Below are 27,786 nucleotides of genomic sequence, written 5' to 3' on the forward strand. Positions count from 1 at the left end.
AAATATATTTCGGTTGAGGCATTTTTTCCTACCTGCTCTTTGATTTTTCCTCATGAATGTTTTCATATTTTGCCAACTGATGTGACACAAAAAGACACATATCCAGGATACAGACCTGCTGAGACTCTGACGTGGTCCTGCTCTTTGGCTCCGCCTCCACAGGAGACGTGGGAACGCTGCCGTTGGAGTCTGATATTAACAGAGTCCGCCTCTCCCTCGCTGGTTTTTCAATCTTTGTCACCCTGAACCTGGGAGCGATTGAACAAACAAACACAAAAGGGTTTGGGATGTTTTTTTTTGCATCCAGAATGAGGCAGAGCTGAATCATCAAAACAGAAATGAAAAAATACACCAAGGACAGAGTTTACTGTTAAACTCTTTCAACAAACTTCATAAAAGAGAACCCAGAGGGATTTTTTTCTGGCTTGTAATGAAACAAAGCATTCGGGGCTGTATTTGTGGCTAATTTTAATGGCTAATCCTCTAAAACACAGAAAAACGGTCTTTTAATGAGCACATCGTGACTCAGCTTCAGTATGACTCTCACCTTAAGTTTACACCTCCCTCCAACCACCCGCACACACACACTCACACACATACTCACACACTCCAGCAGCTTTAATTAAATCAGTAAATGAATATTCGTATCCAGGTCATGTTGACCCTGTGCGTATGTGTTCATTCATCAGGGCCTGAAATGAAAGCAGCCTCTTTGCATCCCAATCAGCTCGCAGCAGGACGCTAAGGATGAGGAGGGGATCGCTGCTTGATGGTGGTTCGCTGGTGGACTGTGAAATGTTTCCTTTGATTTAAAGATCAGGGACACGTTTTTTTTTTTGGAGGCACAAAGTCAAGAGTTTGATTTTCAGTGTACAGTCTGCTAGCTTAGAGCTTTTTCCTGCTACTGAAATAAAACCCATTAGCCAACAAAACAATGAAAATGACTTTTCTTATTCATTATGATTAAAAACCCAATTTCAAGTAAGTAGTCTGAATTTATTTGTAATCATTATACACTGCAAATAAACTCTGAGAGATGACGTAGTTCTTTCAAAATGGCAAATTTGATTCTATTCTATTGCGATTTTTGGGGTGCTGCTTTGATTTAAATTGCTATTCTTCGATATTTTGTTTTTGTTTTTTGCAAATTCTGGTTTGCTTTTCTAACACCAGACCATGTGAAAAAGTTTAATGATGATAATAATGTCTACAGACTATACAAGGAGCCATATTTTCCCATAAAATGCACATCACGTGAGTCAGAGAGAAACATTTCGCCCTCTGCTGGAGAAAATTGGTAATTTTTTTCAATCCAGTTTATAAACAAAGACTGAAATAAAGAATTCGAATTTGAAAAAAAATGATTTTTTTTTTATAAAGAATCCCAAATTTTGATATTGTCAAACAAAAAAATCCTGATATATCAGTTTTTGATTTTTCTTCTCCTCTAAATAAAGGCAGTAAAAGTCTAAAAAAATAATTAATTAAAGTGTTGAATTTGACACTTTTTAGCTACATTCACAGAACCATCTAAAAGTGTCCCTATGCTAGAGTTACAGAAAAAAAGGAGTGACTTTCTATCACCTTTTAACTGGAAATAACTATAATTTTGTGAATATTGCCATTTTCTGATGTTTTGGTGCCCCCTTGTGGACAAAGTGGAACATCTTTTGCACTTTTTTAGTCCTTTTTTTATTTCTCCTTTCTCCTTTATTTTCATCCTTTTCAAAAAGCTGTGTCCAGGCATCCCCCATATGGCTGCTTGTTCTTTTTTCATCTTTTTTCCTGCAACTTGGAGCCTGTCATCATTTTTTATGACTCATTTGTTGGTAACCGACATCCAACTGGTTGCGTCTGCAGTGATATTTTTACTTATCTTGCTCCTGTGTGGGTCCTCAGATCCTAAGTGTAACCATGACTGCATAGTTTACACACAAAATCACCTGTTAGCAGCTTGTAGCATGTTGATGCTAACTGGTGCTAGGGCAGGTGTTTCCCATGAGCTGGTGCTGCAGTGAGAACTAAGAGGAGACGAGAGCAACTTGTCGTTCTATTCATCAATGTGGGGAATATAAAATCTATCTCCAATAAGATGGACAAGCTAGCTATGCTAACCTAGCACCAGGGGGAATACAAGAGGGTAGAGTAGCATTATGCTACTCACAGACAAGCCTGGTGAAGAAGACCAGCTCAGTCCTGGACTATGAGCTGTTGTTTATGATGGACTTTTTTGTCCAGTTGACACTTTTTAATTTATTCTGTTTGAATATTCTTGAATGTTTTGCAACAAACACCTTCTTGCAGTGCTATGTCAAATGTTGAGCACAGATGAACCTCGTGGTTTACGTCGCAATCCATGAGGTACGCCCTTGCGCTAGTGGTTCAAATCCAGCCTGTGGTGTCTTTCCTGCATGTCACTCCCCACTTCTGCCCTGTTTACTCCACTCTCTCCTGTCCAATTAAAGGCATAAAAGCCCAAAAATAACTTTAAATAATAAGAAAATGCAAGAGCAGCTATTTTTGCAGAATGTGGTTAACATCTTCGCCTGACGCCTACCCTGAGGCGGCAGATTCAGACTTGAAAATTAACCCTTTAGAAACAGTCAGTGTTGTCTCTAATGGTCCAATTTGCTTTTGCAGGTCACAGAGAACAAACAATATGAATTTCAGTCTGTTTCATGACTAGAAAAAAATCCTCACAGGAGCTTTAAGTTTACCTCATAAAATGCAAAACAAAGAATTAAATGTTGACGGAGTAAAAGCAACAAAAGGCTCCAGGCATCTCTCTGAAACACTATGTTAGAAAGCTGTTAGATATCACACTGTGGTTGGTTGTGTGGGATTTTCTCCTGTTTGGTGTAATTTTTAACAGGAAGTGGTTCCAAATCGCAGGTTAACCAGCGAAGCATCACACGAAACTCACAACGGTATTTTGTTTTTTCCCAGGATTCCCTCTGACCCTTCCTTCTTTGGGTTTCCAGATCGTTAGTTTGGTGTCAAAGTGCAGAGAACTGGTACAATCGGTAATTCAACACAGGATTTTGAGAAAAGAAGGCTAAAGTTAATGTTTTAAGGTTGTGCGTAAAGACTTCCTGGTTCCCCCTCACACACACACACTCAGACACACCTGCCCACCTGCCCACAGCTAGCACCGTGACCTCCCCCTGGTGGCTGCGGCGATGCTCAGACTTCCGCGCTGACGGCCTCCTCATCAGCGGCCATTTCTTCTGGCTGCAGCGCGTGCAGATGTTTTTGGTGCCCGGGCCGCCAATCGTGTGCAGGTGGTTGCAGGTGTGCTTGGCGGCTCCTGGGGGTGCACCTGGTGATATGGGAGTCATGGGAGGGGTCGGGGTGCCGGGGGAGGTTGGAGTTAATGGGGGCCTAAAACAGAAAGGGAGTAATTAGCTGTGTTAACTCTATCTCAGGTCATCGGAATAAAAGGTTCCACAAATATGAAAAGGAGTGAGACATCACTTGACACGTTGGACGTCTCAACAGCTAAAAATAAACAAACATCAAACTGTTTATGAGAAGTCAAGCACACCGTTCCTCTCCACTTTCTCACTGTTTTCATCTCTGGAGTGTGTTTACCGCGACTCATTTCCTGTGTCTTTTTATAGAGGATCTATGTTTGAATGTTTTATGACCCCAGAGAGCAGCTCTTCTCATTGTTTACACACAAACCTGGAGTAAACAAAGTTTCTGCTCCCTGATATAAAACTTTAATAAACGTGTGTGTGTGTGCGTGTGTGTGTGTGTGTGTGTTATTAATGAGTTACTGTGCATCTCTGATGTGTGTCATGAGGAGCCACAGCAGAAATGAGCACAGACAGGGCTGTGGGCATTAAAGTTCTGAAACCAAAGTCTGCCCTCTTGTGGAGAGGCTGTGATATGACACTATAGGGGAGTTAATGCAAATCCACTGACAAACATTCAGTTTTTGATTTTTTCTTTGATTTTTCATGATCTTTGTTTTTGTTTCCCAGTATTTTAGCATTTCATTTCAGGCATTTAGTCAGTTTTCCATAGTATTCTTGCAGCGCTGTAGGTCTATTGTTTCTGTTTTGCTTACCAGAACAATAATCACCTAAATTTGGTTCCTGGATCCATCAACTGAAGTTTCCTTTAAAGGTTCCTGGTGAGATAATCAGCTTATTTTGGTCCCAGCTGCATCTATTCTCTTCAAGTTCTTGGTTTCTGGCAGTGGCAGCATATGGTGCTGTATGTCAACAGTTTGTGTTTGTGAAGCAGACAGTAAGCCAAAAGAAATTGGTTCCTGGTTCTATCAGTTAACAGTTTCCCTTTAAAAGGCACTGAAAAACGCAGTATTGTGGGTCTATTGTTCCCGTTTTGCTAACCAGAACAATAAACACCTAAATTTAGGTCCTGGATCCATCAACTGAAGTTTCCTCTAAAGGTTCCTGGTTTCTGGCAGTGGAGAAACGTAAAGTTTTTAGTCTAATGATCAAGTTTACTTAACTGAACAATAATAATCATGTTTTTTCTAGTTCCATCAGCCCCAAGTTTCTTCAAAAGGTTGCCGATTTGTTTTGTTGGTGCAACGTGAAATGTAGTGTATATCGTTCCCGTTCGATACCTGGAACAACACGCACCAAAATTTGATTCCTTGTTCCATTAGCTAAAATTTTAACTTTAACTAGTTCTGGGTTTCTGGCATTAGAAAAATGCAGTGTTGTGAGCCTATAGTTTCTATTCACTAACTAGTAAAGTAGTTGCTGTACTTGGTTCCTGGTTCCATCTGGTAAAAGGTTCCTGGTTTCCAGCAGTGGAAAAATGCAGTGTTGTCCGTGTATCATGTCTTATAGCTAACCGAAATGATAATCAACTAAAGTAGGTACCAGGTTCCATTAAATTAAATTTCATCTCAAAGTTCCTGATTCCTGGCAGTGTAAACCTGTCAACAGTCGCAAAATTCTCCTTTTTTACACAAATGCACAAAAATGTGTACTCTGCATGTGCAGTGTGGGCAATGACGTAAAACGTGCTCTGTATCCTCAAGAGGTCATCAAACACGGCAAAGAGGAGATGAAGTGAGCCTGGAAACAGGAAACAGGAAAAGGGACTGAGGGTTGGAGGAGAGGAGGATGCTGGAGGACTGACGTGGAGAGCAGCACTGAGGCGAGCTAAGTACCAAATCTGGAGGGAGAGATAGCGAGGCCTGGCCACACTACAGTCACTCCCCCCACTCGCTCCTCTTTTCCTCCCTCCCTTTCTTACTTTCCTTTCTGTCTGCCTGTCTGTCTCCCCCCTCTAAGTGTCCCATAAATTACCCCCTCTTCCCCCTATTCTACCTTCCCTAAGTGATCCACTGGCAGACTGCCCAACCTGGCTGGAGAGAGGAAAGAGGGAGCACCGAAGAAGAGAGGAACAAAGAAGTGGAGGAAATCAGGAGAGAAATATGATGAAAAAGGAGATTTGGAGGGAGATCTGAAGCAGCTAAACACATGAAAGTGACACAGGGGAAATGTGTGCGCTTGCAGATTTTTCTGCGAACACCGAGAGTGACTGAGCAGAAAACCTCAAAAACCTAATCTTATGCACACTCCTACCATTTATCCACACTGATTCCTCCCAACAAAGGAGAACATTTTCCCTCTTAATCTCTCCCTCTTTTGTCCCAGAACAATGTGTAGTGGCCTAGCGGGTACAAGAAAGATGACAGGAGGACAGAGAGGAGAAACACAGGCGGCTAACTCAATTTGCTCTTACCCGTCTGCCTATTTGCCTGTCTCGCTCATCTTTTCTTCCTTGAAGCAGAGCAAAGGGAAGATGGCTAATCTTAGATTTTTCACCACATCCTGTTCTTGTCATGTAGTTTTATCTTCAGAGAAGTTTGTTTAAAATGAGAAAAATCAGCTGTGTAATCAAATTGTCCTGACTGGAGCTATCACTAAAAGTTGTCGATTAGCTTGAAAATAGAGTTAATGAAGTGACACATTAGCATCAGCTAGCATCAAGTTGAGCTAATGTTAGTGAAGTGGAAACAGCTTTACCTGCACAATTTTGATGCAGAAAAGTTTCAAAGTTTTGTTTTTGACCAAATGACTGTGGTACTACAAACATACTTCCTCTCACGCTTAAACGAAATGACATAAAATGAAAATCAAAAAACATTTCCAATTCTCAAAATGAGATTAACTGTGTTTGTAAGTGTGTTGAAATTTCGTACCAGAGAAGAGAAACTGAAACTGAAGTATCAACCTGTACACCCAAACATTGATAATAGCTTTATATATATTTTGATGAATGGATCAAAGAGCCACACACTGAAAGGCAAAGAGCCACATGCGGCTCGTTAGCCACAGGTTGGCCGGGAGTCTCAAAAGGGCAGCAGCTAAAGCACAGTGTTTTAGATGGAAGCTGAAATGAGGGATTTCTCAAACACCAGAGAAATATAGGGATTCATTTGAGCACTCAAGCCCTGCTTTAATTCTGCACTGGAGGATACTGTTTTGCATTTTCACAAGACTACATATAAAAGAAATGGAAGTTGATACACAAAATTGCTTGATATTGAAGATTAGAGCTTATTACTCCACCTACTGTAGCTATGAGGTAAGCAAAATGAGTTAGCGCTATGTTATTGTTTACAACATAACCCTGTTAGGCTGCTTTATGTGCTTTATATATGATAAAAGTTAAAAATATGGTGTTTTCAGTCTGTCTATAAATGGTTTTAATGGGTAAGATGAGACACAACTTAGTTTGGAGTGTCATGGAAGCTCAAAGCAGAGAACAGGGTGAGATATTGCATTTTAAAGACTGGAAAGGATAAAAATTGGGATTTTTTTGGAGTATAAGGTAGAATAAGAAATAAATTCATTTAAGAATTAATGAGAAAAAAGTGCCAAAACCTGTGCTTCATTTACAGTTGAGACATACCACAGGATAAACTGACACTTGCAGGTTTTCACAGAGGCCTATGCTGCCATCAGGTGGCAGAGAAAAGCACACTCACCCATCAGAGTCGATGCTGTTTTCATGAATCATGGCTTTCAGGGCGTCTGAGTTAGCTGAAAAGGAAGAGAGAGGGAAAGTTAAACACTTCTGCAGATAAAAAAAGAAGAGGAGGGAGCACAGAGAGGAGAGATAAAAGTGGTGTTGGGGATTAGAGACGGAAACGCTTCAGTGACTTCAAAAGCAGAGCGCTTATTGAAAGATAGCTATAACGGATTAACACAATTAAACGGCACATTGCACACGCACACAACAACCTCAGAGGGAGATGCAAAGGCGGAGGAAAAAAACCCTCTGGAGTATGACTCGGGAAATTCAAAAGGTCATGATTTTTGCACGGGTAGATGAAGTCAGACATCAACATGGAGACGTAGATTTGCATAATTTTACCCCTAATTTCCCTGCGGACAACCTGTGATGCATTCACTGACATCTGCATGAGCGTGCAGGAGATAAAGGAGTTTGTGCATACCTTTAGGAAACAAGGGATGAATCATGCAGGGGGTTCATGTTTGGTATAACTGCAACAAGCAAGGACGTCTGACTAATTTTGTCCTTCTTAGCTCCCTGTATCAGCCTTATATCATCCTCAGGCACCGCAGGAGGTTTTACAAGAAGACCCCAGATGACTTGACTTTTTTATTTCAGGCTAAAAGAATAATAAAACTGCTCTCGTTCTGGTTATTTAAACACAACAACAGTGGAAATGGCTGCAGAAAAAAAGGAGAGCAGTAAGAGGTCCCTGATTAGAAAACAGAAACTTAAAGAGGGGTATTACATCGTTTTTGTCTTTATTCTTTCCTTAATTTTTCAGTAGCTTTTCATGATTAACGGCTCAAAAAATGTTTATTTAACTCAAACCAGTGTTAGAAAAAAGTTTCTGCCTGAAACACTTCATTTAGATGCTGTCTCTTTAAGGCACCCCACCCCACAAACCCCCTTCCCTCTGATTGGTCAGCCCAGAGTTCCAAATCCTACAGAGTTCCAAATGTGTCCTTAACAAGTATTTATCTATTTCTTGCAAAACATTCTAGAATTATTCATTTATATCCACGTTGAAAAGCTGTGATACCCCTCTTTAAGTTGTGTTTAAGTCTAAGTGTGACTAAAACTGATATGACACCACACAGCTCTGACAAAAATTGCCACATAAAACTTTCATATCTACGTTTTATCAGAGCAATAAGCTACTTAAGCATTAAAAAACATAATCCAAGTAGTTTTAAATAATAAACTGCAAAATTTTCAGCATAAACATCAAACACTAACCTTTTGTTTCCCAAATACAGAATGGATAGGACAGAACTGAGAGGACATGTGTCTGTTCTGCCTATACTGTATTTTAACCTCTAGATGGCAGTGTTAGCTCAGCTATTAAGCACACTGTTGTGACTCACAGTGTCCTCTCAGCTGCTCTTTTTATTCATAAACAAATGTCCCTGCCAGTGGAAATATAACGAGCACAGATAGCTCCACGTGATCCACATTATCAGGACCCTCAAAAACATGAACCAGGTTTTAAAAGCGGCCCCATTCTGGGTTAAAATTAAAAAGCTTTGACACTTCTGTGTCAGAGGCTTCAGTGCTGAGACAGACGGTTGATTTCCAATAACGCTGTTTATTTTTGAATCCTTAAACATGTGACCATGCTGACATGGAGAGAGTGACTCACAGCTCAGGGAGTCCAACTCTACAAACACTGATGCTACAGCGGTGAGGGTGAGTCAGCTCGAGGTTTGTATGAATGAACTGGGGATTGGGAGGTATCATAGTTCATCATGTGTCTTAAAACAGCAAAACAAACGATACACTCAGCCTTTAAAACCCAGTTTAATTACAATTTTATTATAGAAAACTGTAAAGCATGCAAATAAACTTCATACTCCTCTTTGCCGTACTTCACAATGTCAATTTATTTTACTTACAGAGGTTCATTGATTTGGAATTTGTATTTGTAAACATCTACATCTCTGACCATTTTAAGTTCGGACTAAAGTCATATATAATACATCAAGATCCCAAAGCCACTTTTTGTTCTAACTCATAATTAATTTATTTGCCTGTTCTTTGTTGTTGAGTTATTTTGAGTTTCTTTCAATTGACTAAATTTTATTTCTTTTTCTTCTTATATTTCTATTAATTATTCTATTTGGGGAGGTATCTTGGATAACCAAACTTCAGGTTTTTTTATACCTCTCCAGCACTTTCTTGCATATTTTTTTTAATGCTAATGTAACTGTTTCTAATTTATGATGCAAATAAAATAAAATGAATACATAATTGCAAGTGTTTTTGTATTTCTCTGTTCTTACATGTGTATTTTATTACACTATGCGTTATTAGGGGTGGGTACCGAATTAGGTACTGTTATAGGTACCGACTAACTTCTGTCAGAAGTACCAGGTACTGATTCACGAATGCATCCTTGTGACTGTGAGGGAGTGGAAGAGTAAGGGAATTTCCATGCAGGACATGAACACAGCATTGCAAGGTTATATATTGAAGAATAAAACATTTTAATTGAAAAACTTAGGGTTTTTTTATTAAACAAATTTAAACCTATTGCCACATAAACACATAAAAGTACCGAAAAATTGGCACTGTTGAGTACCAATTGCCAGGTACCGGACATTTGGAAGAGAAGGCGATTGTCCATGCTGGACATGAACACAGCAATGCAAGTTTGTATATTAAAGAATAAATATGTAAAATTGAAAAAAAAAAAATTAATAAACACATTTATATTTTTAACTAGAGGTGTCCCAGTCCAATACTGATGTCAGATATCGGTCCGATTTTAGCAAAAAAACAAGTATCGGTATCGTATCGGAATGCACCTAAAATCTTCGATATAAGCAGTTTCTGTTACACATTGGTTAAATAAATAAATGGGTCAGTTTTTCCTCATACCTACTGTTGCTGACTACTGTTCTCTGTTTGAATAATATCACTTAATCAAGCCTTTTCTAACATGACAGACATACTACATAATACGTAATAAAAGTATGCATGTTTAATGCTGATATTGGATCGGATTGATATCAGCCAATACTCAATACTGCAGTATCAATATCGTATTGGAAGTGAAAATGTAATATCAGGACATCCCTATTTTTAACCACATAAACACAAAAAGTACCGAAAGTTGATATTGTTAAGTACCGATACCGATTGCCAGGTACCAGGCCATATCGTTTCAAATGTGAAAGGTAACCATCCCTAATCATTATTACATGGTTTCTAATTATACTGTTATTACAAGTGATCGTTATACTGTTATTATATGTGTATTTTATTACTGTATTTGTAATAAAGTCAACTATTGCTATGTCAGGATTTTCAACTTGTTATTTCTTTTTATATTGTTTATATAAGTGTGCTCTGTTTCACGTTAGTATGAGTGTGTTTTATTTTTTACAGTTAAGTTAATTACAATGTTATTACAAATGTATTTATTACACTTATAATACAAGTGTTTTATTGTTCTACTGTTACCACTGTTGTTAAGTGTAGTAAGGTCAATCTCACTACATTTATATATTATTACACTGTTATTACAAGTGTGTTACATTAAACTGTTTTTATAAGTAAGTTGTATTGTACTTTTTTTTACAACAGTGCTTCACACTTATTCCCAGGCTGGGTCACATTCTTGATTCAACAGCTTAAAATCCCAAAACAAGAGAGCAAACAAACTCTTGTTACAGCCAACCAATCATATCAATCCTTATTCATCTGTTTCCTGTTGACACTGTGGCAAAATTTTACTTTTTGCTGCAAAAACATTGCCCTTCATTTCAGGCTGGTGAGCAAGGTTTAGATAGAGTGAGACAAATTTGTGGACACGTCACCAACTGGCACTAGAGTTTTTATCTTTCAACTAAAGAAAGATGAGAAACTCGTGGAAACTGGAAGGTAGGAGCTGGGACTGAACTGCCTCTGCGCTGCAAAGTTTCAGCCTTGACGTTAAGTTTTTCCTAACCAGAGTGAGTCTTAACTGTAAGTGGAAACTCTTGGTGGTACAAAGTGAGTGCTTTGGAAAGCCATTTCTGCTCTTATGCCTCTTGAAATGACAGAGATGTGGAGCTCAGTTTTTCCAAAACAGCTGACGTGGCTTCCAGTTAGAATTTAAGGAGCAACTGTCCGATCCTTCATCCTCGAGTCCTCTCACTAACTTCCTGCCTCTGACCTTATCTTAGAGTGCTATAGATAATTTGTCAAGAACAAATGGCTGCTCTGGGACACAAACATGCTCAGCCAAAGATTTCCTGCCATGATAAATATAAAATTCTGTCTCATTTCCTCTCCTTAAACTGAAACTTCAACGCTACCTCACTTGTTGGGAATCGAACACAATCAGCGCTCTCATGTGACTCCGGTAAATTAAACCAGTCGTCGCAGATAGCTGTGAAATTCCTCTGTGGTGTGTCCTGAACTTGAACTTCAATGAAACTCTGATTCCTGTTTCCCACATGAACAATAAACACACACCTCTGCTGCAACATAAAAACACACACACACTTCCTTCCTAAATAGCCTGTAAAGTAACAATGAACCTGTCAACACAATAAAACTCTGCTAGGTGGAACAACTTCATAGAAAGAGGATTACTGAAGAAAGACAGCTTTAAAAAGTAAAAGATTAAATCTTCTTACCTTCATTCTTCATGATGTAGCGTACGATCTGTCCGACCGTGTCATTGTTGTCGCTGAAGGTGTCGTTAAAATCTGCAACACCAACAGAAAACAAACAACATCAGAGTCTTTAAAGTGAAAACTATCTGAGGCAGCTTTGTGAGAGCGCCGACAGAGAAAGTTAAACAAGTTCAAAGACGTTGGCTAAATTTAGTCTGACACTGAACAGACACCTAGCAATTACACATACAGTAAATCAGGAGGAGGAAGCTAAACTTAGCCTAAAAAACTTGTGCCTGAATGGGCTGTTAAGATATTCAATAAAGAGACATGGACGATAAACATGGCACCCAAGAGTTCTTGTAAATGTGACAATTTGTTTACACGTCTGTGATAGTTTTACTGTTCACCTGTAACAAGAATGTAAACAATCAGTGAAACAGAAACTTAATTTCGATTAACACAAAACTAACCTGCTTTTAACTGCTAATCTGTGAATATCAGTGGAGTACTTGAGGCATCTAAGATCTGACTAACACAACAAGGGCCTGTGTCCACTGACAGCATTTTTTTCCGCTTCCAGCTCTAAAATTTACAACAATTTCAATGCAGTTAAGCGTTTCCGCATTTAGTATTTTGAGGACAAAAATGCCAATGTTTAAGTGTGCAAAACTGCAGTTCCTCAAGTGTCCACCAGGGCTGCCTCCAAAAGTGAAGGAGACTCCATTAGAGACAATATTGCAACAGATGGTTTTATCAATAGTTACAAATTTTTATATATATATATATATATATATATATATATATATATATATATATATATATATATATATATATATACATATATACATATATATATATATATATATATATATATATATATATATATATATATATATATATATATATATATATATATACATATATATATATATATATATATATATATATGTATATATATGTGTGTGTGTGTGTGTGTGTGTGTGTGTGTGTATATATATATATATATATATACATATATATATATATATATATATATACACACTTTTAGCTCTAAAATTATATTTATTAAAATTATATCAAAAATGCATAAGACATTTAAGTTATGTTAGAAAATTGATTTCAACAAGAAAGCAACCTGACCAAAAGTCAAGATTAAATTTGCTGTATTGATATTAGTGATATTCTTTTTTATTTCACTACTGCAGCAGTTTCAGATTTTTACATATTTATTGGGACGCAAAATGTGTTTATATATTGTAGTCCATAGACACAGAACAGCTGGATATGACCCTTACACACTGCACACACCCCCAGGAGGCACTTCCTACAGCTTCCTGCTTTTTTGTTCTCTCTGCTGATGAACCTAAAACCTTTCAGCAACTTATTACAGTGCTGACTTCATGTGTCTCCAGAAATGAAAGAGGAAAAGTGAGCTGCTTACTACAGAAACTGATCTGTGATAGAGGAATACACAGACAGAGAAAGAAAAGAGGAAACCTGATCACTGGGAAAGAAGACACAAGCTGTGTTTTATTTTTCTGTCCTTTTGTTTGTACGTATGAGAGAGAAAGGGTTGGGCCTGTTGACAGAGGCACGAGGGTAAAACCCCAGAGCGCTCTCAGTGAAACCAGGTTTACATTTTTGTCTTTTTCTAATATGTCCCACACTTTATGAATAAGCGAGAATTAATAGAAAGCAACAGACAAGTTTGGTGAAACATTACAGGTAGATGTTTGAGATAAGACAGACTATTCTGCAGAGTTGTTGGCAAAAAATTACTGATAGTGCCTTTACTCATTGTCAAAATCTGGCACAAAGGCTGCAGGAAAAGGAAACACAATCAAGTTTACTGATTTCAAAGTGGGGAAAATAAACACAAAGGTCACAGCAATCCAATATAATCTGCAGCCATTATTGTGAGCCGAGGGAAATTAAACTGCAGTTTTTTTTGTTTCATATTACATAACAGGCCAGTGGCTGAGTCACAACATGAGTGTGAATGAGAAATGTCTTCCTGGTTTCTCCACTCCCTAAAAATTCAGACAATGAAGGGATTTTGTTGCAGATAAAAAGACATCTTCATATTGTGCTGCTGAATTTTTACCAATATGTGTTAGCATGTTGGTACCTGGCACACGGTAAACTCATTAAGTTCAGGAATGTAGCACAGGACCGTCAGTGCTCAAGGTCAGGTGGGAACAGGGAGTGATTTTATTGCGTGATGGCTGATGGTGAAACTCACCCTCAGATGGAAGGAGAAGCTCTGCCGGTCATAAAGAAATGACTTCTCCTGAGCTTTTAACCAGAACTGACACATAAGTTTTACAGTGTGGCAGATTGTAGAGGGTTAGGTCAGACGCTGAAGTTAATGATTGCTTAGACTGGTGTTTAAGGTGTCATGTGCTGCGGCTGAGCAGCTAAAAACAGAATATGTTTCATGAAAACTCCTACAGTAAAAACCCCTCTGTAAAGTAGTCTTAATTTGGAGACTTCTGATGTTTAAACACTGAGTTTGATCAACTTTACCAGGGTAAGGGAAACCAAAGGTAGTGCTACAGCAGAAAGGAGAAACAGGGCACATTCAGGGATACAAAAGTCTAGTTTCACATCAAAGGTTTTGACTTTCAAAACAACAGTCAAAACACTCTGAGGCCCCGTTTACACAACGTTTCATCTGAAAATGCTAAAATGCGATGAACACAGAAACGCCAAGAGGACTGAAAACGCTGCAGTAAGCATGCCTGGCCTGCAGCTGGTGCTATAACTGCCTTGTCCAGAAGCAGCTTTTAGGAGATCTCCACCGAAGTAGAGTTGAGCCGATCATCTGGTGTATGGGCGAATGCTAAGTGCAAAAGTGGAGCAACAGATGCTCATTTTGTTAAAAGACAGTCAGCAGATTCAGCAGATTGAGCAGCACAAGCACAACACGGTAGTCCATGACGACCGTAAAAACGGTAGCGTTTCCACTGAAAACAGTGGCTAACTGTTTCAGAAAAATTCCACTCTGGAGGCTGTTTACAAAAGTTTGAGTTTTAGGTCCGAAACACAAGGCCGAAACGCAACAAAACTTTTGGGTTTCAACCTAGAACCGTTGTCGCATTAACGGCCCCTAAGAGTAAAACCCTCATCAAATGGTGAATGAAATCATATTTTGTTTACAACAGTTTCAATGTGTCAAAATTTGTAGAAATTTAGATTAAAACTAAACAGAATAATATAAGGATGTCAAACGATTTATTTTTTGATCGCGATTAATCACATTTTTAATCGCATACCTTAAATTCAGTAATTCATTTGCATTTCAAGCACAGTAAATTTTTTTCAAAGGGCTTTTTTTAATGCACTTCGTGCACCGACATTGCTGGGTTAGTTGCGCCTGTATGCTTACCTTGTAAGTGTTAGCTTATTTTTAATGTTGATTGAGCACATTCTTAATCGCATGATCAAAATCCCATGATTTTGCAATCTAAAGCAGTTTATGTCTATTTTGAAAACATATAGCTATTCTTACCTCATTTTGCCCTCATTTTGGAAAGAAATGAGTGAGCTGAAATATACTCCTGATCTTCATTCTAAAGTTTTGCATTGAAGAAATTATGGTGTTAGCTTCTTGTTATACTCAATTAATCACAGAGTTTTGACAGTTAAAGGTCGGGCTGGGACGATATACTATGATTCCAATGAAATTGCGATTCTTTCGATATTTACAACTTTTGTGATTTTTAGTGTCCTTTCTTAACACCAGATCATGTAAAAAAGTTAAACGATGATGATAATGTCTACAGACCTTATCAGAAGCCATATGTTCCCATAAAATGCACATCACGTGAGTCAGAGAGAAAAATTTTGCCCTCTGCTGGAGAAAAGTGGTAACTTTTTTTCTAATCCAGCTTATAAAGAGACTGAAATGAAGAATTTGAATCTGAAAAAAAATTGACATTGAATCCTGATTTTCACATAGACAAACAATAAATCACAGTATTTTGTTTTTCATTTTTTTTCCATCCCTAGTTAAAGGCGATTCATGGCATTTTTGATCTGCAATCGAAAATTCACCAAATCTATATAGGATTCTCACAGCTTTTCTACTCACTTGTCCGCTTATACTTTTAGATAAGTTGCGTCTGTACGCTTAGCTCATTGTAGATCCTGATTATTTGCAGAATTTAAGTTAATTGAAGTTAATCTCTTTTTTTTCCAATATAAAAAAGTCATTCTTGCCCATGTCCTGCTTTGTGAAACAAGTGCACTTGATTGGAAATGTACTTAACGGTGTTGATTTTAGCGTTATCATTTGAATAAATGCTGCACTGCTACGCCAAATAGCCGACTATTACAATATTTGGATTTTTTTCTCCATAAACTCACGTTATGACAACTTCATTCTTAAAATCTCAGATTGCTTTTGTTAGCAGCAATATGAGCTGAGAATCTTCCTGCTGCTTCTTCATGTTGAAACTAGTAGTTTGAGAAAGCCACAGGAAATTGAAGACAGTATGAGCCACTTTTCTAAAAAGTCAGAGTGATCACATTTCAGAGTTCAGAGGAAATGTGTTGATGGGAGCATTGAATCAGATTTTGGTTGAGGTTATCATTTCCTGACCTCTTAAATCATTAATAGAAATCTGTCTGGCAAACACTCCAACAGAGTTCTGTTTTCAATACTCAGACTTTTTGTTTAGTTAAAGGAAGTAGACGTGAAAAGGTAACATAAGGCTGATAAAACCTGTTTGCATAACATCAAGATTACCACAGATAAGCTCCCAATTTATGTCATTACGTTAAATGCGTCTTAAAGCATCAGCTTCCGTTCACCACGTTAGTGATTAACTTTATTGATGACGATTTAAAGACTCATTCCTGTGTTGATCAGTACCAGAAATCAGCATCTGGAGGGTTGATTTGTCATCTTTTCCCTCCTTTTTCTTCTCTAATCTCTTATTCATCCACTCAGATTACCACAAGCCCGTCTGAGCAATAATCCAGGGTGTGCTCTGTATGAAGATGTAATAAACACGTAAAGCTAATCGTAACAATGTGTAAGACTATGACACATTGTCTTTCAGCAGACGCCTCCACTCCTTCCTCACCTCCTCCCATCTCAAGGTCCTTCTCCTCTTCCTCCACACACTCCTCCTCCTCCCCATCCTGGGCCTCAGTGGTGCACCGGTAGCCCTTCCTCTTCAACACGTGGCAGATGACCACCCCCAGCAGGCCCAGGAGGAAGAAAACAGGCACCACGACGAAGGCAAAGTAGTCCCCGCCGCCTCCTCCTCCACCACCACCACCTCCTGTTACTGTCGCATTCGGACCCGCTGGAGGATAAAAGGAGAGGAGGAATTAGACTTGATTATTTGAATAACACTGGGCGCTTGTGATTGTAACCTGATGCCCTCGGTGAGCAGCTGACGGGGTTTAAATGTCAGCTGCAACATGACAGAGATTTCATATTCAACCCATCGAGTCACGCCAGGCCAGGCATCACGGACTCCTTCCAGCAGAGCTGTTAATTTTTTCAGTGGCAGCAAAAAGAGCAAAATATCATACATTTTACAACCAAAGCTTCCTTCTCCCACTCCCATCTGTCCACCCACCCACACAGCAGACTTTAGACCCAGCAGGGTGCCTCAGCACTCAGGGGAAAGATGTGAAGTGCAGCTCATGAGCACAGCACGCAGAACCTTTTTCACTATTTCAAACAAGTTCAGACAAATCTTAGAGTCTGAGGCGTTTTCTGAATGGTGACTGATATTAAGATCAATACTAAAACAAGCTTTAAAGAGAATATAAGACACTTTTTCCTAATCTGGAGCCAATAAAACATATTTTTAGAGTAGGAAAATGCCACTTTTGAAACTACTTGCATAGTTGATGAAAAACTCTCAGTCAAAAATATCTGTGGTCAGCCTGTATTGGCCAGATAACATAGACTTAAATATCAGTTGTGCTTTCAAAACATTTCTTTATTTAAGCAGAATCAAAATAAACTGATCAATTTAGAAGCAATACAGGCTGTTTATTTCAAAAGATGAGTCTTGCAATGTTTCTTTTTTTTTTTAAATATGTAGAAATGCCAACCTAGCTTTGACCGAGGAAGCAGGAGGATAAAAGGTGGGGTTAAGGCGTCCTTATGCTAGCAGCTACAGCTTGTCAATCAGATGAGCTGTGCCACTGATTGGGCAAACTCTGAATTTTAATATCTCCTCAACAACAACACTATTTAAAAAATTAACACTCTTAGTGCAGTGTGTGCCATTTAAGAGCTAGGCTTTTCCAATAAAGTTATTCATCATACCGGGGGTAAACATTAGAGCTGGGACGATATGCTATTCTCGCATTTTGATTCTATTCCGATTTTTGGGTGCCAATTTGATTCAAATTGCGATTCTTCGATATTTACGATTTTAAGTTTGCTTTTTTAACACCAGACCATGTGAAAATGTTAAATGATAACAGTATCTACAGACTATACCAGGAGCCATATTTTCCCAAGAAATGCACGTCACGTGACTCAGTGAGAAACATTTTGCCCTCTGCTGGAGAAAAGTGGGACTTTTTCCAATCAAGTTTTGAAACAAAGACTAAAATGAAGAATTTATATTTGAAAAAACAAATTTATTTATAACAAAGAATCTGGATATTGATATTGTGAAACAAAAAATCCTGACATATCGGTTTTGCAATGAGGAGAACCTATTTTAATTGCACTCCCTCGCCACCTTGTGGCCTGGAGTCTCCCCACACTGTCTTAAATTGCTTTTAGTAAGGCATGTCTTCGTTTTGGGATAAATGGAGATCAGATCAAAACAAATTTTCTTTGTTCAAGACAACTTTTTACTGGATATGACGCATTAAGGTAAGGTATTCATCAGTACAGTTACGTAGCGCTGCAGTCTGAAATGTGACATCAAGCAAACGTTGCAGCAGCCGGCTATATGTTAGCCCGGTGCTCCGACGTATCTGTAGGCTAACATAACAACAAGTAAACACTGTCAGTTTGTAAGTAGTTTAGTAGCTGTTTATATTTAGTGCAGCTAGCAGTCCAGTGCTCTAAGACATGTCTGTAATGTGTAACGTTAGTGAGATAAGTATAGGTACCGATCAAATTCTGTCAAAAGTACCAGGTACCAATTCACGTATAATCGAAATGTAACAGGTTTAGGTATCTAAATGCATCCTTGTGACTGTGAGGGAGTGGAAGAGTAGGCAATTTTTCATGCTGGACATGAACACAACATTGCAAGGTTATATATTAAAGAATAAATATGTTCAATTGAAAAGAATTTACATTTTATTATTTAACAAATTGATATATTTTACAACAAAAATGCACAAAAGTACCGAAAATTGGTGCCTTTGAGTAACGATACTGATTGCCAGGTACCTGGCATCGGTACCGAATCGTTTCAAATGTGAAAGGTACCCATTCCTAGAGGTAAGGTATTTGTCAGTACAGGTATGTAGCGCTACGATTTGAAACGTGACATCAAGCTAACGTTGTAGCAGCCGGCTGTATGTAGTGCTATCGGCAGCCAGGAGCTCTGACATATCTGTAAGCTAATGTGACAACAAGCTAACACTGTTAGCTTTTATGTAGTTCAATAGCCATTTATGTTCAGCAAATCCTGGTTAGCTATGTCCTGCCAGTCATCTATTAATCAGAGCTAGCGTAACCTCACTCTTCAATCAGTTTTGCCCCTGTGTTAGCCTTTAGCATGTGTTTTAGCCTTTAGCTCTGGCTGTATCACCCACCTGTTTATCTTTCTTCTACTCTTTTTTCCTTTTTCTTTCTGACAGTTAGGCTCCTGTGTCCACCATCAAAGCCAACCACACAATGTAGCATGTAAGCTTTCAGTTCCTTTTTTTTTCTTGCACAGGTGCAGTTAGGACAAAAACATGTCAGAGAATAAGCTTGGCTCTTCTTTGTATGAGACAACTCTGGCAGGCGACCAATAAAAGTGGATCTGAGTGCTCTATAAGCCCCTGTACGTCTCATGGCAAACGACTGAGCTCCAACTGGAATTCAGCCAGACTTTAAATCAGTCACAGAACTCAGATATCAAGTCAGAAATGGCTCCAAAACAAAGTGAATGCGAGACTCTAGATTTGACAATCTGGATCTAACGTCTTGAGCCCGGTCAGGTCAAAGGTCAAAGGGTGGACTGTGACCTGTGGTGAGTTATAGGCGAGAGCTCCCCTGGCTCTGCACCACGTGAGACATTCCAGGACGACACACAAGAGAGCTTTTGTCTGCTCTCCTGTCCACATCAGAGTGTGTGAGTGTGAGTCAAACACACACACACACACACACACACACACACATACATATAGAGTCAGGAAGGCTGATTACTGTTTGAATGGTGCCTTGAATGTATCCAATCACATGTTCCTGCCAGTTTGAAACATACCACAGCTCTGTATGTGTCTGCATACCTAACCATGAGCCTCCTGATGCACACAGGCATCAGTGCTCTCCCATTGTCCCAGCTTTCTCTGGTGCAGCAGACTGAAAACACACTGATAGAGGCCATTGTCTGCCTGCTGACCATCCTGTGAACGACTGCTGCTGTGTGCATGTAGACGTGAACACGCTGACACTGTCCCATCATGCATTTCAAAAAGACACTCAAGTAACCATGGCAGGATAAGAGGACTGTGCTGAAAAGAAGAAGAAAGTGCATCCCTGTGAATGGGTGGAAACGAGTCCTTGAGGAGGATTTTGGGGATGAGTCATAAATCTCTTAGCAACCAGAGCTGGTGATGAAAGTCCTCAGAGGGATGTCTGAGACACATGCCACATCACAGGCTCAGATTCATGCAGAGGGAGGCTGTTAAAGTCTTAAATCCTGACAAATTCAAGGCAACTTTTAGGCTTTGATTGAACACCTTTACTTTGGGGGGTGGGGCTTATTAAAAGGGACAGGAAGTGAAAGAGTGAAGGATAGGGATTTTGTTTTTTATTCATGAAAATTTCATTAAATGTATGTACTTTGCAAATTTAGGGACAGTAATATGATCTCAGGCATACCCCCAGACCCCCTCCCCGCCCATTCCCCTTGTTGAAGAGCCATCACTGCTCTGTTTTTGGCTGTAAACAGCCACATAGTTCCATGCACAAGCTTCCCATCTTGGAAGAAGACAAGACTAAGTGTTTTGAGTTCATTTATCAAGGAAATGTGCCAGATACACTCAGTAAAACTGTGCATGTGTGTGCTAGTCACTTCACGACCGACTGCTTTTCCAACTTTGGACAGTCCAACAGAGGGCTAGCAAAAAGACTGGTCCTGAATCCAGGCGCATTACCAACCATCCTCCAACAAACCTTGGACCCTGGAAATGTGAGTATTTTAAATGCTGTGTGCTGTGGAGCAGATGTAAGAGCTTTTCCTTAGTGTCCCCTCTGTCTCTGTGTTAGCTTCAGGATGCTAACTCTAGCTGCGGTTCGTCTGTTGTTTTAGCCTGTAATGTTATGGTAAACGAGCTTCGCTATTTTCTAAACATTGTGCATTCGGAGCTTGTGGCGCCGCTCTCAGTGACGTGGAAGAGCGGGGCGGTATCAGCGGTGGCTCATTTACATATGATGGTCACGCCCACTAAATCAGAGCGTTCTGAACAGAGGGGCTATGAGAGCCTGGAAACAATGCTGCTGTGCTTGATTTATTGGCTTTTTGGACCAAAACATGTTCCTACCATTTCATGAAGACATCAATGATCCATATTAAACTGCAGAAAAGGAGCAAAATATGGGACCTTTATTCTAGTCTAATATATTAGCTTGAACTAGCATGCGAACACAGGTGCAAGACTCTCGAATCTCTCCCACATAGAAACGCAACGCTACGGGTGATTGGGTGGGAGTGGGCATGTGCTGCCGCTGGCACTGAGCCAAGGGGGAGGAGCCTAATTTTAATGCTGTGTTACTGACAAGTAACGAAAACTCCTGCAGACCCTACCTTTAACCAGACACAACTGCATCTCCTCCTTTTCTAGATCAAAATATGCCAAACTGTGCTGCATTGCATGATTCGTCCTGTCATTGTGATTGGTTAAAACCAATGGTAGCCTCAGTTTTTTGGCCATAGGAACAAAAACATTTAAAAGTTGTTCAACCAGCTAAAAGCTAACATTTCTAGTTTTTTATTTGAATCACACTGGAGCGCAAATCTTAGTCAAATGACAACCCTATTTTGCTAGTTACGCATTGTGTTGTCGTTTTATATCGTACTACCTACCTCGTTATTGTGAAACATCATAGTATACAGCCTACACTTCCTACACACACAGAGGAGCAGGTGTCAAGCTGCTGTCCTGAGGACTCCAACAGGTAAACAGTGATAAGATGAGTGGCCCCCCGCCAAACTCCCCAACACCATCACCGAAGAGGTTTTCCCTGAAGTACGGGCCAAAGTATTTCTGTCTGCAGTGTCAAACGCTTTAACTGAGACATCCGCTGGAGCCGAGCCCAGGCTGAATAGGTCAGCATTACTGTTGCAGCAGTTTAATTTCCTGCAGTTTTATGGGGATTTACTTCTTGAGTTGTGTCTGCCTGAGTTATCGACGTCTGGCGTTTACAGACTCTTAAAAAGACGAGTGTGATCGATTTGATTTCCAAAAAAACTTTCAAGGGGGGAGTGTACTTAGACTATTAAATATGATGAAAGCAAAGTCTATAAAATACTGCTTGTGTTTTACATGAAAGCCCAACAGTGCCAAAGAGGATCTCAGTGGAGAGGATGTTCCTGTCTGCTGATGTCAGCAAAAAAACCTCATGACACCAGAAATCACGCTGTGTGCCCAAATGGTGTCTTGTTTCTTTTGTTGCTCTTTGGCTTTATCTTTCAAAACAGAAGATCAGATGAGAATGATGGTGTGAGTCTTCTCTCTCAGCTACATCCAGTTAGTAATCTGACCCTTGACTATTTGTAACTGCATTACTCCCCTCGACACACTCATCTTAGAAGGCAGAAAGAGGATGTGGGAACTGTACGGCGTCTTGTTGTTGACCAATGTTTGGCCAGTCAATGGCCTCTCCTTCCTTTTTTAACAACATCGTCCATCAAGACATCAGTCTTTGGGAAACACAGAGCAAGACAACCATTTCTCATTCTGAGTTTTCTTGTCGTAAGAGATCCAAGGCATCGAGCGTAGGTCTGAGGAAAGGTCTAGAAAACACAGATCAAAAATTTTGAATATCTAAACTTTTTCTAGTAGATATTTTCAAACACATTTGATATAAAAAACATTTATTCTGTGCACTAGCTAACAAGGCGTAAAGAGGGGGTATTTTGCTTTTCAATATTTTCAACATAGATACAAGTAACATTTGCAGATTTTCAAACCGCAACATATTCATATGTTAAAGAAATCCCTATAAAACTGTCCATTAATAGTCCATTCTAAAATTAGCATAAAATCTCCATTAGATCTCCATAAGACTTCCCCTCCAAAAGGCCCCCAGAAAGCTGGCCAATCAGAAAGTAGGGGGTTTATGAAGCAGGGTGCCTTAAAGGGACAGTAGCCAAATGAAGCGTTTCAGGCAACATTTTTGAACTACTATTATTACATCTGCCAAAGAGGTTATGTTTTTGGGAGAGTTTGTTTGTTTGTCTGTGAACAACATAACTCAAAAATTTATGAACAGATCTTGATGAAATTTTCAGGAAATATTCAAAATGGTATAAGGAAGAAGTGATTAAATTTTGGAGGTGATCTGAGTCAATGTCTGGATCTAGGACCTTTTTAAAGAATTCTTTATCATTGTGAGATAGGGCAGTTTTCACCATATGTGAATATAACTCCACCATAAATGGACGGATTGCTTTGCGAAACAATACAAGACAAGGTCACCATAATTTCTGACAGATGTAAAAGTACGATCCAGATCCTGGCAACATTCTGGATACTAAGATCTGGATTATGAAATATGTACTGGTTCATCGTAATTTTCAACACTTTCAGGAAACAAATTATCGTACAATCCTGCAACTAACACCAAATTGTAGCAGACAGTCTGCTGAAAGGGAGTATAACATTAAAGTCGGACTAAAGTGTTTGTGACAATCACTATATGCTAAGTCCTTTTTAGTTGTTATTATCAAACCTTTATTTACCCAGGAAGCACAAAGCTTTAAAAATAAGCAAACTACTCCCTCTTTAATTTGTTTTGGGATAAATTAAAGGAGTAGTGGTGGCCCAACAGCACTAAAAAAAAGCTATAAATTTAAATATATAACTGTCAGTCAACTACTAACTGATCATACAGCGACAAGAAACAAGGTGTTTCTGACAGCGAACACAGTCGGTTTAGAATTTGTGGCCTGCAGCTAAACACTAAATGTTGAACTGGTTAAAGACTTCAGAGTATCTGTGGCTTACGTATTTCCTCATAACTCAGGAAACCATGAGCAGTCAAGATCACAAATCTGACGCACGCTGATATAAACTTTTTAGTGACAGCTCTGTCGACCTAACCGCAAAAGCTCATTCATGTAGCAGCTGTACGTGCCTATTCAGCTTTTTCCCTCCTTGATTGTTGTGGTATTAAACAGAATTAGATTATGAGATGTTAACATGCAAGCACTTGTCATGTTGCTTAACAGCATTCTCATGCTGCATCATGATCAGAAAGCGGAAAATCTTAAATTCACCTTTTGTAAAACCTTCTGGAGCTTTTCCAGAGAACTGTTGAAGAAGCATGAGGAAGTAGTTCAAAAATGTCTAATGGGCGACTCAGAGAAAAGCAACAAACTTAGGAGATGGAGTTGGTGAATTTAGTCTGTTTCAGTTTAAAAGTGACTTCATTTCTCAAACCATCTCTTGAGATTTTTTCATTAATGTATCAATTAATGATCCCACTCCACATGAGAGGCAGGAATAGCTCCTTAATGACCCCAAGACGCAGCAATAACGGAAATCCCCGCTGTGGCAACCTTAATAATGTAGCTCAATGTGAGTGATGATGCCACTGAAGAGGCTTCGCCTGTTACGTAACCTCATCAACACCAGCGGCGTGGAGCAGCGACAGCTGAAGTATGTGTCTGAAAAATGTCACACGTGGAACTTGACATCGCATGTTTACTTTAGATTACTGAATAGAAGGAAACTACTCTGTTTGATTTAAAGAGAGGGAAGGCTAAGTGTTTATTTTTCCCACTATGGTGTTTTTTAAAAAACCATAACTGCAGCCTCTGTCTGAAATACTTAATTTAGCTGCTGTCTCTTTAAGACTCCCCACTCCACAAACCCCCTTCCCTTTGATTGGCCAGTCTACCAGAGACCTGTCACAGGCAGAATTTGGGGCAGACCTTGGTGTTTGAGGCCCCCCAAGATCCATATCTGATGACCTTGACTTGTTCAGGCTGCTACAATTTATCCCACTTCATTTTATTTTACTGTATCAGCGTTAATGTTAAGTTAGCTGAAATGTGTCGTACTTCAAATACTATCTATATGGTGGGGAAAGTCTTTGCCACCCTCCAGCTATCAGACATACCACCAGCTTGTGCTGCTAGGACTCTCACACACACACACACATGAGACACATTGCAGTGTGTGTGACTTTCTCTAATTAAATGAGCAGGAGGACTCAGCCTTGGCCTTTCGCAAGCCCCACACTCCTCTGGACTCTCCATGGAAAATGGAACCAGGCCCAGTGTTTGGAAAGGTTAGGGAGAAAACCGAAGCATCATCGGCATAGACTCAAATAGAACACTTAATGTTTCTCAAAGCAAACACAGCTATATCCTTTTTTACACATGATATATAAACAAAGTCTTAGAAGAGTTTCAGACAATAAAGGAAAGGTACCAAGGAGAGAGGAAGGCAAATCAAGTAGATACTACAATACTGTTGCTGTTTCTATTTTTTTGATATGTTGTCAAGGATTGTGATAAAAAAGGAAGAATCAACTTTAATTGCCACTGAAGTGGGCAGTTTATCATGTTTTGACCAGACAAGAGGGGAAGTTTAGAGTGTTTTTACAACCAGGCAGGCACTTTAGCGCACACTTTAACCCTCAAATGGGAACTTTAGCACAAGTTTTGCCCCAAGCAGGCTTTACTTGGCTCCTAAGTAGGCACTTTAGTGCTCATTTTTGCTCTGAAGTAGGTACTTACGCATGCACTTTGTCTCCAAGCAGGCACTTGGGTGCATGTTTTGGCTTCCAAGAAGGCACATTAGCGCTCATTTTGGCTCCCAAGCAGGCACATTAGCGCATGTGGAGCATGCCCCCTGGCCCCAACTGATTATAAGTATTGTTTATTGTTTATTTGGATCCTCATTAGTCACAACTTGAGTAGCAACTACTCTTCTTGGGATCCTCTCATACAAATTAAAACAAAAACAAAAATAGAACAGCACAAAACGGGACTGAGAAAGACAAGAAAAAAGAAAATAAGTGGCAGGTCAATGACAATCAATTACAAATTCAGGAGCGCTAATATAAAACCTATTCTTAGTCTTTGTATACACATAAAAAAAAAAAATTTAAAAGACAGCAGAATGACTAGAAGTATCTTTAAAACTAAAAATAATAACAATAATTTTAAAAATGAATGAATTTTGACTAGTACCAGTGTGGTATTGCTAAACACAACATCCTGATACAAGGTTAGCTTGTATTTGTAAAACTCATCACTTATGGAACTATATTTTAAATGTTATGTAATGTTGTTTCAGATTGCCACAGTGCATTAAAAAGCAGGTTTATGCCTAACACATTACAGTTAAAACTATTAGTGTAACTTTTGTCTTAACTGACTCTTTACTTTTAAGAGAAATAAGTTTATGAAGCAAAGAAGTGCATAAACTAGGGTATGGGAGTTAGTTCAGTAGATTCAAAAGGAGTAAAGGAACAATTTAACAACTTCACAGAGAGGAGTTTTCGTGTATATGAAAAAGTACGTTTGGAGTTTCAGTTGAATTTATCCTTGAATGGATGCTGTACACGTATTTCCTCCTGTCAATGCTGGCTGTCTTCCTAAATTTGAAAACCGTCACAGTCCGACGGCAGCCTCCTGCTGTAACTTTCCTCAACCTGACTTCACATTTGAGATGCACGGTGAGAAAATAGTCTCAGGTAACTCAGACCGTTTTGGAATGAAGGAAAACTTCTCCTGGGGTGATATTTAAGCCTGTCTTTACTAGAGTCACGTTTTTCTAGTCTAAAAAATGCTCAAGAAGAGAGAACAGAAAACTTACTCGTGACGGTTGAATCAGCCATTGACGGTGTGGACCGTGACAGGCTGCTGGGTCCGGGGAGTGATGAATCCGTCAGGCGGCTGCACACAGTAACTCTGGACGGTCAGTGGTTACCGTGGTCGGTAAAACTAAAAGTAAAGGAGGGACTTCTTCCAAACATCAACGCATTTCCTAATTCTTCAAAAGTGGATACGCCCTACTCTTAAAGTGGTATTCCCTCCTCTCACGGAGAGGAGCAGACACGGGAAAGGAGGGGCGAGATGATACCCCGAGTACTACTTCCGCGTTCGTTGGCCATTTGAAAAAATGGCGGTTTTTTAGTATAATTTTAAACTTTTGTGGTTTCAAATTTGTTCACTCGTCCTTCTGTTATTAAATGGTTAAAATGAAAACAAAACTGACACAAGAATTCAAAATAAGTCCACTAATACTAACTATTATCTATAATACCGCTAGTTTAAGATGAAGTTTTTGATTACAAGTGTACAATTCACAAGCTAGCTGGTTAATGCTACTTTTACCCAAACTTAACCCAATTGAAGCAGGGTTTTTTTAAGCTAGGTACACGGAAAGCATAAGCATTTGTTTTCTACAAATCAAAATAGAAAAGGATCAGATTGTTGTGCATAATTCATAGAAAACTGGACGAATAATTCCACTCACAGACCTCCCAGAAACATTATATTTTCTATATTATAGTCTACATTATATTTACATAAATATTTACTTTATAAAGTCACCTAGGAAGAGGCTATGTCAAAATTTGCTATGGGTATAATGAATTAAACTGAATGCAATGCTATTAAAACTGAATAAATTAGCACATTTTAATGGATTTCATTCACCTTGTGATTTGTATTATAAACTTTTAGCGCAAGCCTGATGTGTATTTCCAATGCATTCTAACTCTTAATTCTACACTATTTGGATAGCGTGGATATAATCAAAAATTTACAACTGACTGAAAACATAC

General features: G+C 39.1%; 1 protein-coding gene across 1 annotated transcript; it reads right to left on the reverse strand.

Moving 5' to 3' along the window:
- Positions 1 to 28: 28 nt before the first annotated feature.
- On the reverse strand, positions 29 to 27,041 carry rell1 (RELT like 1). The gene is made up of 6 exons (XM_074662354.1): positions 26,814 to 27,041; positions 16,706 to 16,930; positions 11,634 to 11,705; positions 6,980 to 7,034; positions 3,136 to 3,381; positions 29 to 248 (listed from the first exon to the last, which is right to left on the reverse strand). Exons 1-6 carry the CDS (start codon positions 26,833 to 26,835, stop codon positions 29 to 31), a joined length of 840 nt encoding a protein of 279 aa, XP_074518455.1. The 5' UTR covers positions 26,836 to 27,041.
- Between the last annotated feature and the right edge of the window lie 745 nt (positions 27,042 to 27,786).

Source organism: Halichoeres trimaculatus, unplaced genomic scaffold, assembly GCF_033239565.1.
Source record: "Halichoeres trimaculatus isolate MK-OKI-2021-1 unplaced genomic scaffold, fHalTri1.1 fHalTri1_scaffold_22, whole genome shotgun sequence".
Taxonomy (NCBI): Eukaryota; Metazoa; Chordata; class Actinopteri; order Labriformes; family Labridae; genus Halichoeres; species Halichoeres trimaculatus.

Coding starts and splice junctions, on each gene's coding strand:
- rell1 (XM_074662354.1), bottom strand. CDS start 26,835: ATGGCTGATTCAACCGTCACGA. Junction 11,706..16,705: donor GGACCTTGAGATGGGAGGAG/GTGAGGAAGGAG, acceptor TTGGTGTTGCAG/ATTTTAACGACACCTTCAGC. Junction 3,382..6,979: donor AACAGCATCGACTCTGATGG/GTGAGTGTGCTT, acceptor TTTCTGTTTTAG/GCCCCCATTAACTCCAACCT.